General features: G+C 44.8%; 1 protein-coding gene across 2 annotated transcripts in view; it reads left to right on the top strand.

Annotated features, from left to right (window-relative positions):
* The window catches only part of FAM178B (family with sequence similarity 178 member B), a 126845-nt gene that overhangs the window by 71280 nt on the left and 43177 nt on the right, over positions 1-12388 (top strand). For both annotated transcript variants that reach the window (XR_006104720.1, XM_042475999.1), the window contains exon 13: positions 8079-8169. Coding sequence is in view for 1 of the 2 variants with exons in the window: in XM_042475999.1 (XP_042331933.1) it covers positions 8079-8169 (91 nt within the window). In the remaining variant the exon portion in view is untranslated. The remainder of the gene's footprint in view (positions 1-8078; positions 8170-12388) is intronic.

Raw genomic sequence — 12388 nt, 5'->3', positions numbered from 1 at the left:
CTGTTTGTGTCAGTTTTACTTGCATAGACAGGAAGGATAAGGGGGGGGATTTTGTTTTCCTCTTCCAACCAAGGCTCACTCCAGTATGCTATGACACATTTTGATAAGAGGCAGCCTCCTGCCAAAATGCTCCCCTTTAACCTCTTTCCACGCTGCACATCTCTCACTCCTACATTTTCCATTCCTTGGCACAGAGAATAAAAATTCCTCCAGAGCTTCCCAGTTCTGCCTAACTGCTGGAAGGCACTGCTTTTGCCTTGCCTTCAACTGCCCCGCAGCCCTTTCTTTCCATGCACACATACAAACATATGCCTTCCAATAATTCCTCTGCTGGGGCCTCACAGCCTTATAAATCTCTGCAGCAGGGTTTTCTCCATCCTACTATTAGGCACGTGCCTGGCTGATTTTTCCTACCCACCTCATATTAAATTCAACTCGGTTTTCTACTTTCCTGCAAAGTCTTTGAAAGCAGCTACGTAGGGATAAAGCCTGCCATATCTCTCCTTCAACTTGCTGGCTGTTTGCATCCCACAATGATGCTGATGATGGGGAAAGATAGTGCCGCTTTGCATTGCTTTGCTTCGTGGCAGTTTTCATATCCTTCCCTATTGTGCTTGACAGTGTGCATGGAACGCATCGAGGCGCTTTGTTTTTAATGTGTGACGCATCTTTCCCCAATTCTCCAGGCTCCAGCACAAAACTGCAAGGAGATGGATGGCTACCAGATAAATGCCTTGGCTGGAGTGGAAGCATGACCCGCCTGGGGGGGTGCGTGCATGGATATGTGCATGGATATTCTATTCAGATTGTATACATACCCATATGCATGCATGCATACATACACGTACTCCCCCCATATAATTAGTTTACCTGATATCCTGGCCAGCTCTTAAGATAAACCCCCTGGGAATAGAGACCAGAATCCGGTTAGTTCTGGGTAAGTCACAATAGGAACAATAGCGGGATAAGCGCATATCTTTTGTATGCGCCCTGCCGAGGCACTGCAGCGGTTACACAACAATGGAAATCTGATTACAAATAGCCCAGCCACCTGATAATGCTTGGCACGGCACCAGTCAGGTTCCAAGCTCAATGCGCCCGTCCAGGAGCAAACATGCCTCTGTTTTTCGGCTGCTGAAAAGATTGAAATGACAGCCTGCAGTTTTGCTCTACTTAGACCTGATGCCCAGAGAGAAGCATATAGTCAGCCCTCCATTTCCACTGATTCTGCATCTGCAGATTCAACCATTCACGGCCTTGATTTTTGCCTTTTGTGTCAGGGAGAGCATTTTACTGTGCATGCGCCAGTGTGATGTAGTGGTTTGAGTTTTGGACTGTAATGTGCAATGTGAACCTCCAGATTTATTTATTTATTGAAGTCTTTGGGGCCCCTTGGATGTTCCCAGTTGCAGAAGAATTGGCCCCTAGGCCATCCCCAGTTGAGGCTGCATCTACACTGCAGAACTGATGCAGTTTGACACCACTTTAACTGCCATGGCTCCATGCTATAAAATTCTGGGGCTTGTAGTTTTGTGAGACAGTTAGCCTTCTCTGTAAGAAAGCTCAGGCACCACAATAAGCCATAGGATGGAGACAGGACAGTCAAAGAGGTTTCAAACTGCATTAATTCTGCAGTGTGGCAGCAGTCTGAGTAGTATCCCATGTTGAGCCAGGCCACTTTTGTAGCCAAGCACCAGGACACAACATTTCACTCCTCACTCTTGAATCCATGTAGAATTAGACCTAGGAACATTTCAGCCAGTGTTAACTATTGGAACAAAAATATCTCATGCCACGTTTCAACAAACCATGATGCGATTAAGCGTTCAAGTTGTCAATAGTCTGGCCCCATGCAGTATGTGAGGAAACTGTTGAATTCCCAATGGGGTTAGCAAATACAAAGCGTGTGCATTATACCTGACCACAGCCCTAAACATGGCCCTAACTTTCAGTACATTGGAATTCTAATTGCGGTCAGAAAATAGATCACAATTTACGCAGTGCATTTTTTAAAAAACCCACGAAGGTTAGGCGAACAGATGGGCCCTGTTTAATTTCATTTACAAATTTATATTCCACTCGAGAAAGGAATTTTGTCAGTTGGTTTTTAATCATCAGGCAACATAGTCACATACAGGCAATGCTTGGAATGGCATTTAGGATTTATTAAACACGGCATCTCCTGACAAAACTGAATTATGCATTCATTTTCACATTATGCAGCTTTCGGATGCTCCCACGCAGCAGGCGCACACAGAGTTCCCTATACGGCCAGCGCTTTTGGCAATTCCCCACAACCTCATCTGCTGCTTTCCTCAGCAAAAGCCACCCAAATGCCATAATCCCACGTATGTTCATATATGTACGTAAAGCATTTCTGTTTCACCTTCCCACTCTCAAGCCTTCGCAGCAGCTTATGGAAAATGATGCAGGAACAATAGGCCCAGGCAGATTTTCTAAGGACACAACGGAAAGCAAAATTTGAAATTTTAAAATAAGAATGACGTAGCAACAGCATGCAGATCCTTGGTTGGTTATGAAAACCATAAAATGTGTTTTATTTTAACACCCAGACCCAACATTTCTAGGATGCCAAGGCACCCGCTTACTACTCCAAATGTGGTCTTAAGGAATAGGAAGGGTTTTCAGTAACAGTAAAAAATTATGTATTTGAGTAGTGCAGAATATGACATTTTCATGGTGTAGCATTTGAATATATATACTTGAGTATAAGCCAACCTCATGTATAAGTTGAAGGGAAATTTTGAAGCCAAAATGATAGATTTTGATATGACCCGTGGATACGTCGAGGGTAAAACTTAGGGGCATACAGCAAAGGATCTAAAGGATGAATGCAAAGCAAAGCAGTGGCAAAGGACCTACAAAATTCCAGCTGATTAACAATTGAATTGATAAAAATATCAGATTTGTGAAAGGACTGTGTATGGTGTGTCATTTTTATTGGGTTTTTCTTCTAATGCAGCATCCAGAAATGCATTAAAAACAGCTACTGTATTGGAAAAAAAATCAAGCCTGCTATATAAGGGTATCATAAAGTCCCTACTAGGTCTGTGAAAGTGTGTATTTCTCCAGCCGTACCAAAACGGCTACTAAGAGAAGCTTTCAGCTAGACAGAGGATGAGGATGAAGAGTGAGATACGCCTATAATTATTTGTAACTAGTTGCTTCCCAGATTCAGAAATGCATTTCCTCTGACATGGAGATTCCCCATAGTTATGGTGATGAGTTTGTTGTTGTGCCTTCATGGCGTTTCCAACTTAAGGCAACCCTAAAGCGAACCTATCATAGGGTTTTCTTGGCAGAATTTGTTCCCTATGAGGCTGAGAGAGTGTGATGTGCCTAAGGTCACCCATTGGGTTTCCATGGCTGAGCAGGGGTTCAAATCCTGGCCTCCTAGAGTCCTAGTCGGATGCCCAAACCGCTACGACGGCTCTGTCGTGAAGCGTATCCGCTGAGAAATCTTCCCTGGATTTGCCTTTTTCCATTTCTAAGTCAGTGGCCATCTCTCCATCTTGTAGCAGGGAATCTTATAACTTCATTATGCACTGAGCCAAGCCGCGCTTTCTCTGAAGGAGCTGCCATTCAGTTTCTCTTAGCTGCAGGCGCTCTAATAAATATCAAATAAAGAGCCATGCTGCAGCTCCATGGATCTCATCACGCTGGGTTCTCCAATCTCTTGCAGCCTGATCTTAGGGAGCTCCATGTATATTCATTTTCCACACCTAAAATGTGGAAATTTCTCACTCTGAGAAAGCCGAGAAAGGAGGTAGACGCAGTTTGATCTGGTGTATGAGGTTTGCAGTGCAACCCTACGCTTGTCTATTCGCTCCTTGGTGTGTCAACAGGGATGGGGAAAGTTCAACCCACCCAAAACGTAGATGTCGAATGGTTGGCCATTATTTGCCCCCCGGGGGCATTTTCCCCAGGACTTTCTAGTGACTTCTCTCTCACAAAAAGGCTTATATTATCTTTGCAGCTGTGACCATATATTGCATTATTCTTCCATATTTCATCTCCAGTTGTTCATCAGTCCTATGCAGCAGGAAAAGCTCAGGTAGCATTGCTTTGCTAGTTCTACATTGAGGCTCTGTATTGGCTTCTCTTTGTCACCCGTTCCTACCTCATCGCCTTCTGGAAGGATAAAATAAAAGATGTTCTCAATAGCATTTTATACCATTTTATATAAGAAAGTGCCCTTTCTCATGAAAGATGCATCTCCTGTTAATATATTCTGCAAAAATTCCACATTTTTAGAGCTGCAATCCCATGAAGAGTTTGGGATACTGAAGCTCAGAGATGAGGAACCGGTGCTTGGAGACATTGCTCTTGGGGGCCATAATTCCCAAGATTCCTCAGCCAGCATGGCCAAAATCATATATTTGGGGAGTTATAATCCCAAAAAGTAATTTCCCCCCATAATTTGGAAATAGCAACCAAAGAAAGGCCTTTTTCGCCATCATTGGCAGTGTCCTGACTGTGAAACACATGCCTCCAAAGTAATTCTGGTGCCCACCTTATTATCCTATTATCTCAGGTTAAGATGTTCTCCTTCCCTCGGGCTTTTTAATGCTTTTATGCTTCATTAAGTAGCAGTAGTTTTAATGAGCATTCCACTCTGCTGTTTTAATCTGTCTTAATTTGCTTTAACTTTCTGCTGTGTCTATCTCTACTACCGTTTTTTTTGTATCTTTACAGTGAACTGTGAGTTGCCCTAGGGATACGTGGTTTTATGCACACACACATATAGTACACAAATACTCTAGATCAATGAATGATTCAAATTAGGGCTTCACACATTGCAAAATGTCTTTGGTGTTGGGAGAGGGGGGGGCAACTCTGAAGGAAAACAGAGCTAGGATTTGTGTGAAATCTCTCCATGTCGGCGATAGCTTGTTGTACATTCAGCAAAGGCCTGTCTGTGTAAGAGGAATCCTGTAGTAAGTGAAGCAGTGCCAAGTGGCAGGATTGCACATGCAGTTTGTAATCTTTATATATCACAGAAGACAGCTGGTGTGGACACACCCTCAACAGAAGGAATGAAAAGGGCACTTGCCTTCTTTACTCAGCAAAGAGAATACCCAAGGTAAAAGAAACAGACGTTGGTGTATTTGGGAATTCAGTGTCTTGTTAATATGTTCGATTCCCTTAAAGATCTGTTATGGAATATTTATTCTTTTAAAATAGGGGAGTGCATCACTGCTAGGGTTGCCAAGTCAGGGCCGAAACCTGAAACCTTGGAAAGAGTGGGAAAGGGCTGAAAAGGCCTTCTTTAGAAGATGCCAGGCAATTATACTCAGCTAATGCACTCCATAAAGATATCCATCCAACCTCTGTTTAAAGACCTTCAAAGAAGGTGACTCCCTGAGCCAAGGCAGGCTACTCCATTATCAAACAGTTCTTACAGCAAAGAAGTTGCAATGCTTCTTCATTGTCCAGCCGTCACATCCGTACATGGTGATGGGCAATGCTATGCCTTAGACGATTCTAACTTTAATGCTCAGTTGTTATGCCTTTCTTTACTCTTTAGGATCTTGTCTAGTTCTTTCATGGCTGCCCTTCCAGATTGCTCACCTGTAACTGTGGTCCGTCAAGTGGTCATCTGGGAACTCACACAAATATATCTCCGGTGCGTCCATCGTTTGGAGCTTTCTAGAGAAGTGAGAGTCCTGGTGGTAAACCCATCCCTCTTCAGTGTACATGCCCAGCATGATCCCCCAGTTCACAAGCCGCCACAGCAGCAGTCAAAGAGCTAAGGAGAACATCATACCATGAGTGAAGGATGGATGGGGTTGTGTTGGGATGAGGACAGGCACGGCTGGAGGGCAAGGCTGAGAGCCAATGCTGCATACATACAAGGTCCTATTCTTGGTTGCACACTCAGCGTCCTGAAGGGCTCTTTCCCAAAGGAGAGCCTTAAGCTGAGAAGACTTACTTACAACATGAAGGGTGTGTATGTGTGTGTTAATGCTTGACAGTATGAGCAAGCCTCTACATTGTGCTCTTCGCCCAAACATAAGAGGCACTTAGAGTAGCTGTCCTTTTCAGGGATTTTGCCCTCTGAGGATAAGCATCTCTTAAAACTGGCCAGTAGAGTCCATAAAGCCCTAAAGGTTAATAGGGAGAAAATGCAGGGGCAGTCAGAAGAGTCCGAGTCAAACTGGAGATGATTAATCCAAAGAGAGACGTCAAGATGGGCCACAAGTCCATTACTGAAAGAGATCTCAAAAGATGGGGGGAAAAGAAACTCTAAAGGAACTGAGGGACTGAATGGGGAATTGCCCTGGGTTACCACCAACATGCTCCCTTCTCAGCTCTGGAAGGTTCCCAGTGATGCACTGCACAAGTGCTGGAGACCCATTTGTGTGAGCCACTCGACCACACTGGTGCTTTCTTTCACTTTCCCAGACGTTGTCTTTTCTAGAGAATCTTTGTCTTCTCATGATGTGGCCAAAGTATGACAGTACTCTAAAGATGCCAGCCACAGATGCTGGCGAAACGTCAGGAACAAACTCTTCCAGAACATGGCCACATAGTCCGAAAAACCCACAAAAAGCTATGGATGCCAGCCATGAAAGCCTTTGACTTCGCATATGACAGTCTCAGTTTAGTTAGCTTGGCTTCGAGGGAGCTCTCAGACCTAATCTCTTCTATCATCCATTTGTTTGTCTTTTTGGCTGACCTTTTCTAGTTCTTTCATAGCTGTGCTCCTCATTTTTAGTCTTCTTCTGATTTGCTCTAGTGCCCATTTATTTGTATGCTATATTTCAGAGGGAAGGGAAGGGCAAACCACCTCTGGATATTCCTTGCCAAAGCAAACCCTGTGAAATTCGGGGGGGGGGGGGGGGTGTTCCTGTAATTCTGGCGACTTGAAGGCCACCATTTTATCCCTACCTTTTGGCCCTTGGCCCTATCCACCACTTGAACCTTGCCAAGAACTTTTCTGAAAGTGAATTCAGCCTTCAGCCTAAAAGAGGTTTGCCTACCCTTGGGCTAAAGTTTTCTGCAACAAGCAAACAGCAGCATGTGTTTTTGATTTACATCTGGAAAATAATGCAAGCCATGGGGAGGCGGGCATTAAGCTTCCCATGGCGTTAGCCTTCCTAGTCTCCTCCATCTGCGTTTACGTCTTGCATATCTTGGCCTTTTGGCCAGTGGAGGCCAGTTTAATATTTGGTCCAGAGACGCCAGATTGCCAGCCTTGTTTGCCAGTGACGTCACCGTCAGCCGAGGGGCGCCGTGCCAATCTGTGTTGTTGGAGCACAGGAAAGCCGTTTTAATTAAATTGCCGCTGCTTGGGGTTTGGACACCGACAAGGTGGCTTAGGTGACTCTGGTTCTAAGCAGGTGTCGGCAAAGCGTCTAGCATCCCCAGCTTCTTCTGGGGCTGATTAAAGAGAGACTTGTTGGTGCAGATAGTTTCTGATTCACAGGCTGCTGCCAGAGGCCTTCTGGAGCTCTGGGAGCAATATACAGAAACAGGATGTATCTGGGGTGCTGGCATAATAACAGGATAAAGTCTGAAGCAGAGGACTGGTGAGAGACTGAATACAGGCTAATGGTTTAGAAGAGGTGTGCGATTCGCTCACACCTAGAGATGTAAAGGCCAAGGGGCGGGGGGAGAAAGGAAAAATTCAAAGGGGAAGGGAAGTTTCCCCATCTCTGTATCTACAGTCTCTTTTTCCTGGGAAAAATTGGAAGAAATTGAATTATAGAAAATCTTCTGTTTCCAGATGGAGCTTGGCTTCCATAACCATTGACCATGCTGGCTGGGTGGATTGTGACAGCTGGGCCTCATTCCCACTACCTTTTAAACCAGATTGCAAATCGGTTTGGCCCAGTTTGAATGACCATGGTTTGCACTTAGGCCATGTGCTAGACCCATTTAACCCATGTCTTTTTGACGCTGATTCCCCCCCCCCCATCTTTTGGGATAAATCGATTCCGCGCAAGTGTGAACCAGATGCCGATTGGAAGTGATTTAAATTTGCCCTTTGGCTGGCTGCAGCGGGTCCATTTTGAATCGACTGGAAAGTAATGCTCTCTCCCTTTCCCTTCCAGACAACTACGAAGAAACCTGAGCCTGTGTTTCATCACAAAGCTGCTGGGAAAGACAGGCATGGCAAGGAGCCACTGGCAGGAAGAGAACCAGGTTAGAGGGGAGGGACAACATGGGAAGGTAGTGCAGTGCTTTTATTCCCATCTGGGTTGAGTGATCTTTTGCTCAGCCACTGTGTACAGTTTGAATGCATACAATATGAGTTGTTTGTCTGTGGGAACAGAAATAGTATCCGACCCTTGCACACGGAGGGGAAAAAAATCCCCGCTGGCGCCCTGCATCAAATAGCTGAAGAAGCACTGGGCTGTTTTGCTCTCTAAGCTAGCATAGATCTAACTTAGTATGGAGTTCCAAGACCCTTCCAAAACGACAAATCCCAAGATTCAATCATGTGGCGCCATGAAAGTTGGAAGTGAAAGATGATGGCATCAACATGCTATAAACTGTTTAATATGGAGTGTGTAACATGTACAGTCAGCCTTCCATATCCATGGATTCTTTATCCACAGATTCAAGCATCCATTGCTTTAAAATATTCAAAAACTATAAAAAATTCAGAAAAGCAAACCTCGATTTTGCCATTTGATATATGGAACACCATTTTAATATCCATTGTATTCAACGAGACTTGATCATCCATGGATTTTGGTATCCATGGAGGGTCCTGGAACCAAACCCTAGTGGATACCAAAGACCCACTGTAATACTGTGTGATACATAATATGAATTATGGAATAGGAAAGAGACTAGAGAGGGAGAAGGAATGAGGTCTAGATGGGTTGAGAATCCGTGGGGCTGCTTTGTGACCCCTTTGACACAGGCACACAGATATCCTAACCACAAAAGAGGACAAGGCACCACAAAATACAGGATATCGAAGAAAACTGTAGGGCATGACAAACCAAAAGCTAAAAACACTCATATAAATATAAATCCATGCTTCTTAGTCAGGCTCCAAATGGAGGACCTTTTGAAATTCCTCCTGGGCATTAGGTTGAAATGTAGGACATGTCCTGGAAAAGCAGGAAACATCTGGTGACCCTGACACAAACGCACTGATAGTAAAAGGCATGCAACCAAAGGCATCCAACCCCCCTTTGGAAATCCCTAAGATGGTGCACCCAAAGACATTTGGGAATCATCTTCCCACCATCTCTGGTAGCTCTTCCATCTCCATCTGGGTCCCATTGTCTCCTGGGGTTGGAAGAGAGGAAGTGAAAGGAAGGAGGTGTATATAGCGATTTTTTAAAAGGGAGGACAGGCGCACCATGTGTGACGGAGCTTCAGCGCCTTCCTGGCTTTGATTCCCCAACTTTGATCCTGATGCCAGAACCGTCTTTCTGTCACTTGCATCTGGGTCGGATAAATGCTGGTGGGATCATGGCAGAAAAAAATCTGTCACTAAGGAGTCTTGCTTTGAGCATCTTTTTTAACATGTTGTCGGCATCTCCCACGTTCCTCTATACTTCCATGTGGGCAGAGCTTGGAAGAGTTTATCTTTTTTGGATGACAACTCCCAGAATCCCCCAAGCTAGACATGTATGTGTGGCAGCTGTCACTCAAAAAAGTAACCTTTCCCAGCTCTGCATGTGGGTAAGGACATACTGTATCTAATTCAGTCGACCGGTGAGATGATCCAGAACAGATAATAAGGGGATGTGGTTTTGATTCCTAGTAATCAATGCAAAAGGTTTTACCTTCCTTATTTATTTATTTGTAATAGTTATATAGTTTGCCTAAATATAGTTTTTTAAGTGGGATATATTGCGTTTGTCTTAGGCTCCATCTGTACTGTAGAAACAATGCAGTTTGATACCACTTTGACTAGCACTTGCTGATGGGATTTGCAAGGGCATCTGGAAAGACAGAAGCCCTGACAACTTTGTGTCAGCAGCTAGATATTCCTAGTATTCAATTCCCATTGCTGACAGCTAGCTCATATGATATAAGTACCAATTGTGGTGATGGGAGTTGTAGTCCATACACCTGAAAGGTTCAGAAAAGCAGCTCTAGGCCAGTGCAACTAGATCGTTGGAAGATTTGTCCAGGTTGCAAAATCTTTTCTGGAGGGATATTTTTTTTTTGCTAGGATGTAAAACGCCAGCCCTTTACAAGTTCCAACACATCTCTGTATATTGTGGATGGCAAAAAGGTGGCCCAGAGGCTGAACCCAGAGGCGTCCTGCCCATCTGCCTCCTTGCATTGTCTCCAGTCCCAGGGACAACTCCCAATGAACCCCTTCCAGCCTCAGATGCAGAACAAAGGTCTCTTCAACCCTTTCTCTCCCCACTTGGATGGAGTTCACTGGACTAAACCAAAGCCCTCCCTTTATTATGGGCACCAGCTGCTCATTCCAGTTCACCCAGGGCTTGGCTTACGGGCAAAGAGCGAGAACCTGACATGTTGAAGGTGGTGCGTACGTGTGTACATGCATGCCCATGCATGCTGCAAAACCCTTTGTTGCTACATACAAGAGGTGGGGAAGCTTTTTCATGTCAAAGGCCACATTAATTCAGGGAAAATCTTTTTTATGCCACCTCTTTGGGGCAGGGCAAGACCAGGGTTGGTAAGAGGTAGGGTTGAAGTCAGAAACAGAAATAATATACAAATAAATCAGGCAAGCAAGCAAGCAAACAGGACCAGAGCTGGCAATGGAGACAACCATATTCTCTCTACCATCTTACATGCAGGAGGCTTTGCTCTCAGTTCAATTAGCACAGGAAGGAGAGGAAGGTGCCTTGTTCTTCCTACATTCAATATATATATATTCCAGAGTTTCTCTTAAAATAGTAGGTTTGTGCTGACTTCCTCACTAATACCTTTTGCACTGTCATTGCCTGGCCACACCATTTTGGCCTCAGTCTGGTATAGGCACTTGTAGTTTCTGACTTATGGCAACCCTAAGGTAACCCTATCATGGGTTTTTTCTTGGCAAGATTTATTCAGAGGAGGTTTGCCATAGCCTTCTCCTGAGGCTGAGAGGCTATGACTTGCCCAAGTGGGTTTCCAAACAAACAAATGGGTTGCCCAGTGGGTTTCCATGGCTGAGCAGGGATTTGTACCCTGTTCTCCAGAGTCGTAGCCCAATACTCAAAACCGCTACGCCATGCTGGCTCTCATTTATAGCCACACACATTATACTTTTTACCTGTTAAATGTTGGAGGGTATATGAGATGTAAGTAGGGCCTCTCTTCTTATCCAAATCACTTCATGGAGAGAGGGATGGGTCCAAGGAGCCATATCCATCCCGCAGTTCTTGTGTTTTGCCTTGCAAGTAAATAAGTCAATAGACAGAGCTAGGTCAGGTCTTGCTGGGTTCAAAATCAAGCCCCTGTTTTTGTTTAATAATACTAATAATACAAAGGTAGTTGTCTGCTAGAGCTGTAGACATTTTTTTTCCTGCTCCAGCAACTGAATGTAATTTTGAAATTGCCGACTTGGCTTATTCTAAAGCCCATCACAGCAGAAACTCCTCTGGCTTCTCCTTGCTTTTGCACCGAGAGGAGAAAGAAAAAAGCCGCGCAGGTGGGCAAGTTATTTCTGTATATTTAGCTCTATATATGTTTAGTGATTCATCCCGGCAGCTAAGCTATTGTTTAAATATTCTCCATGGCTCCTTTTTAAGGGAGAAGAATAAGCAATCAGGAGGCACAATGGGGAGCAATGGGAACGGACTGAACAGGGAGGAGATCTGACAGATTGCTTTCACTCCCCACCCCCACCCCCACCGTGCCCCCCTCCCCTCCGGCACTCTGTCGAAATGAAATTTCTGCTGATTTGTTAACATTTCAAACCCACAACGGGGTTATGCAGAGTTGGAATTGCTCTGGAGGCTGGAAAGGAGTGTCGGCATAAGGAAGAAGCCTTTTTAAAAAAAATATCTAGGGCAAGTCTATACAGGGTTGTTTTGGGGGGGTGGCAAGGGGCGGTGGAGGTGGGCAGGTGTGCCAACTCAGCCCTTGCAGTCTGTTCAAGAAAACAAGGGCACTATTCCAAGGGCAGGGCTGGGTAAAGTGCCACACAGGAGCCAGGGGTTATTCATGCATTGTGAAAATAACCCAGGATGAATCTGGGTTGAATCTCTGTTGTTCACACACATCCCCAATGGGATGTCATTTACTAAAAGCCTGGAGAAGGACAACAAGGAGGGAGCTGGTTGAGCTTTCTTTTGAAGGGAATTCCACAACCTTCGACAACAAAGTCCTATGCTATCCTCTCATGCAAAAACTTTGTTCAGCATCACACAGTACTGACTGCTTTGTCTAGTGGAGAACAGCCGTGATGATGGCCACTGTCTCTGTGAAGCTTGAT

This window comes from Sceloporus undulatus, chromosome 6 (genome assembly GCF_019175285.1).
Source record: "Sceloporus undulatus isolate JIND9_A2432 ecotype Alabama chromosome 6, SceUnd_v1.1, whole genome shotgun sequence".
Classification (NCBI taxonomy): domain Eukaryota; kingdom Metazoa; phylum Chordata; class Lepidosauria; order Squamata; family Phrynosomatidae; genus Sceloporus; species Sceloporus undulatus.
Note: the sequence above shows the minus strand (reverse complement) of the source record. Positions and strands in the feature narration are given on the sequence as shown.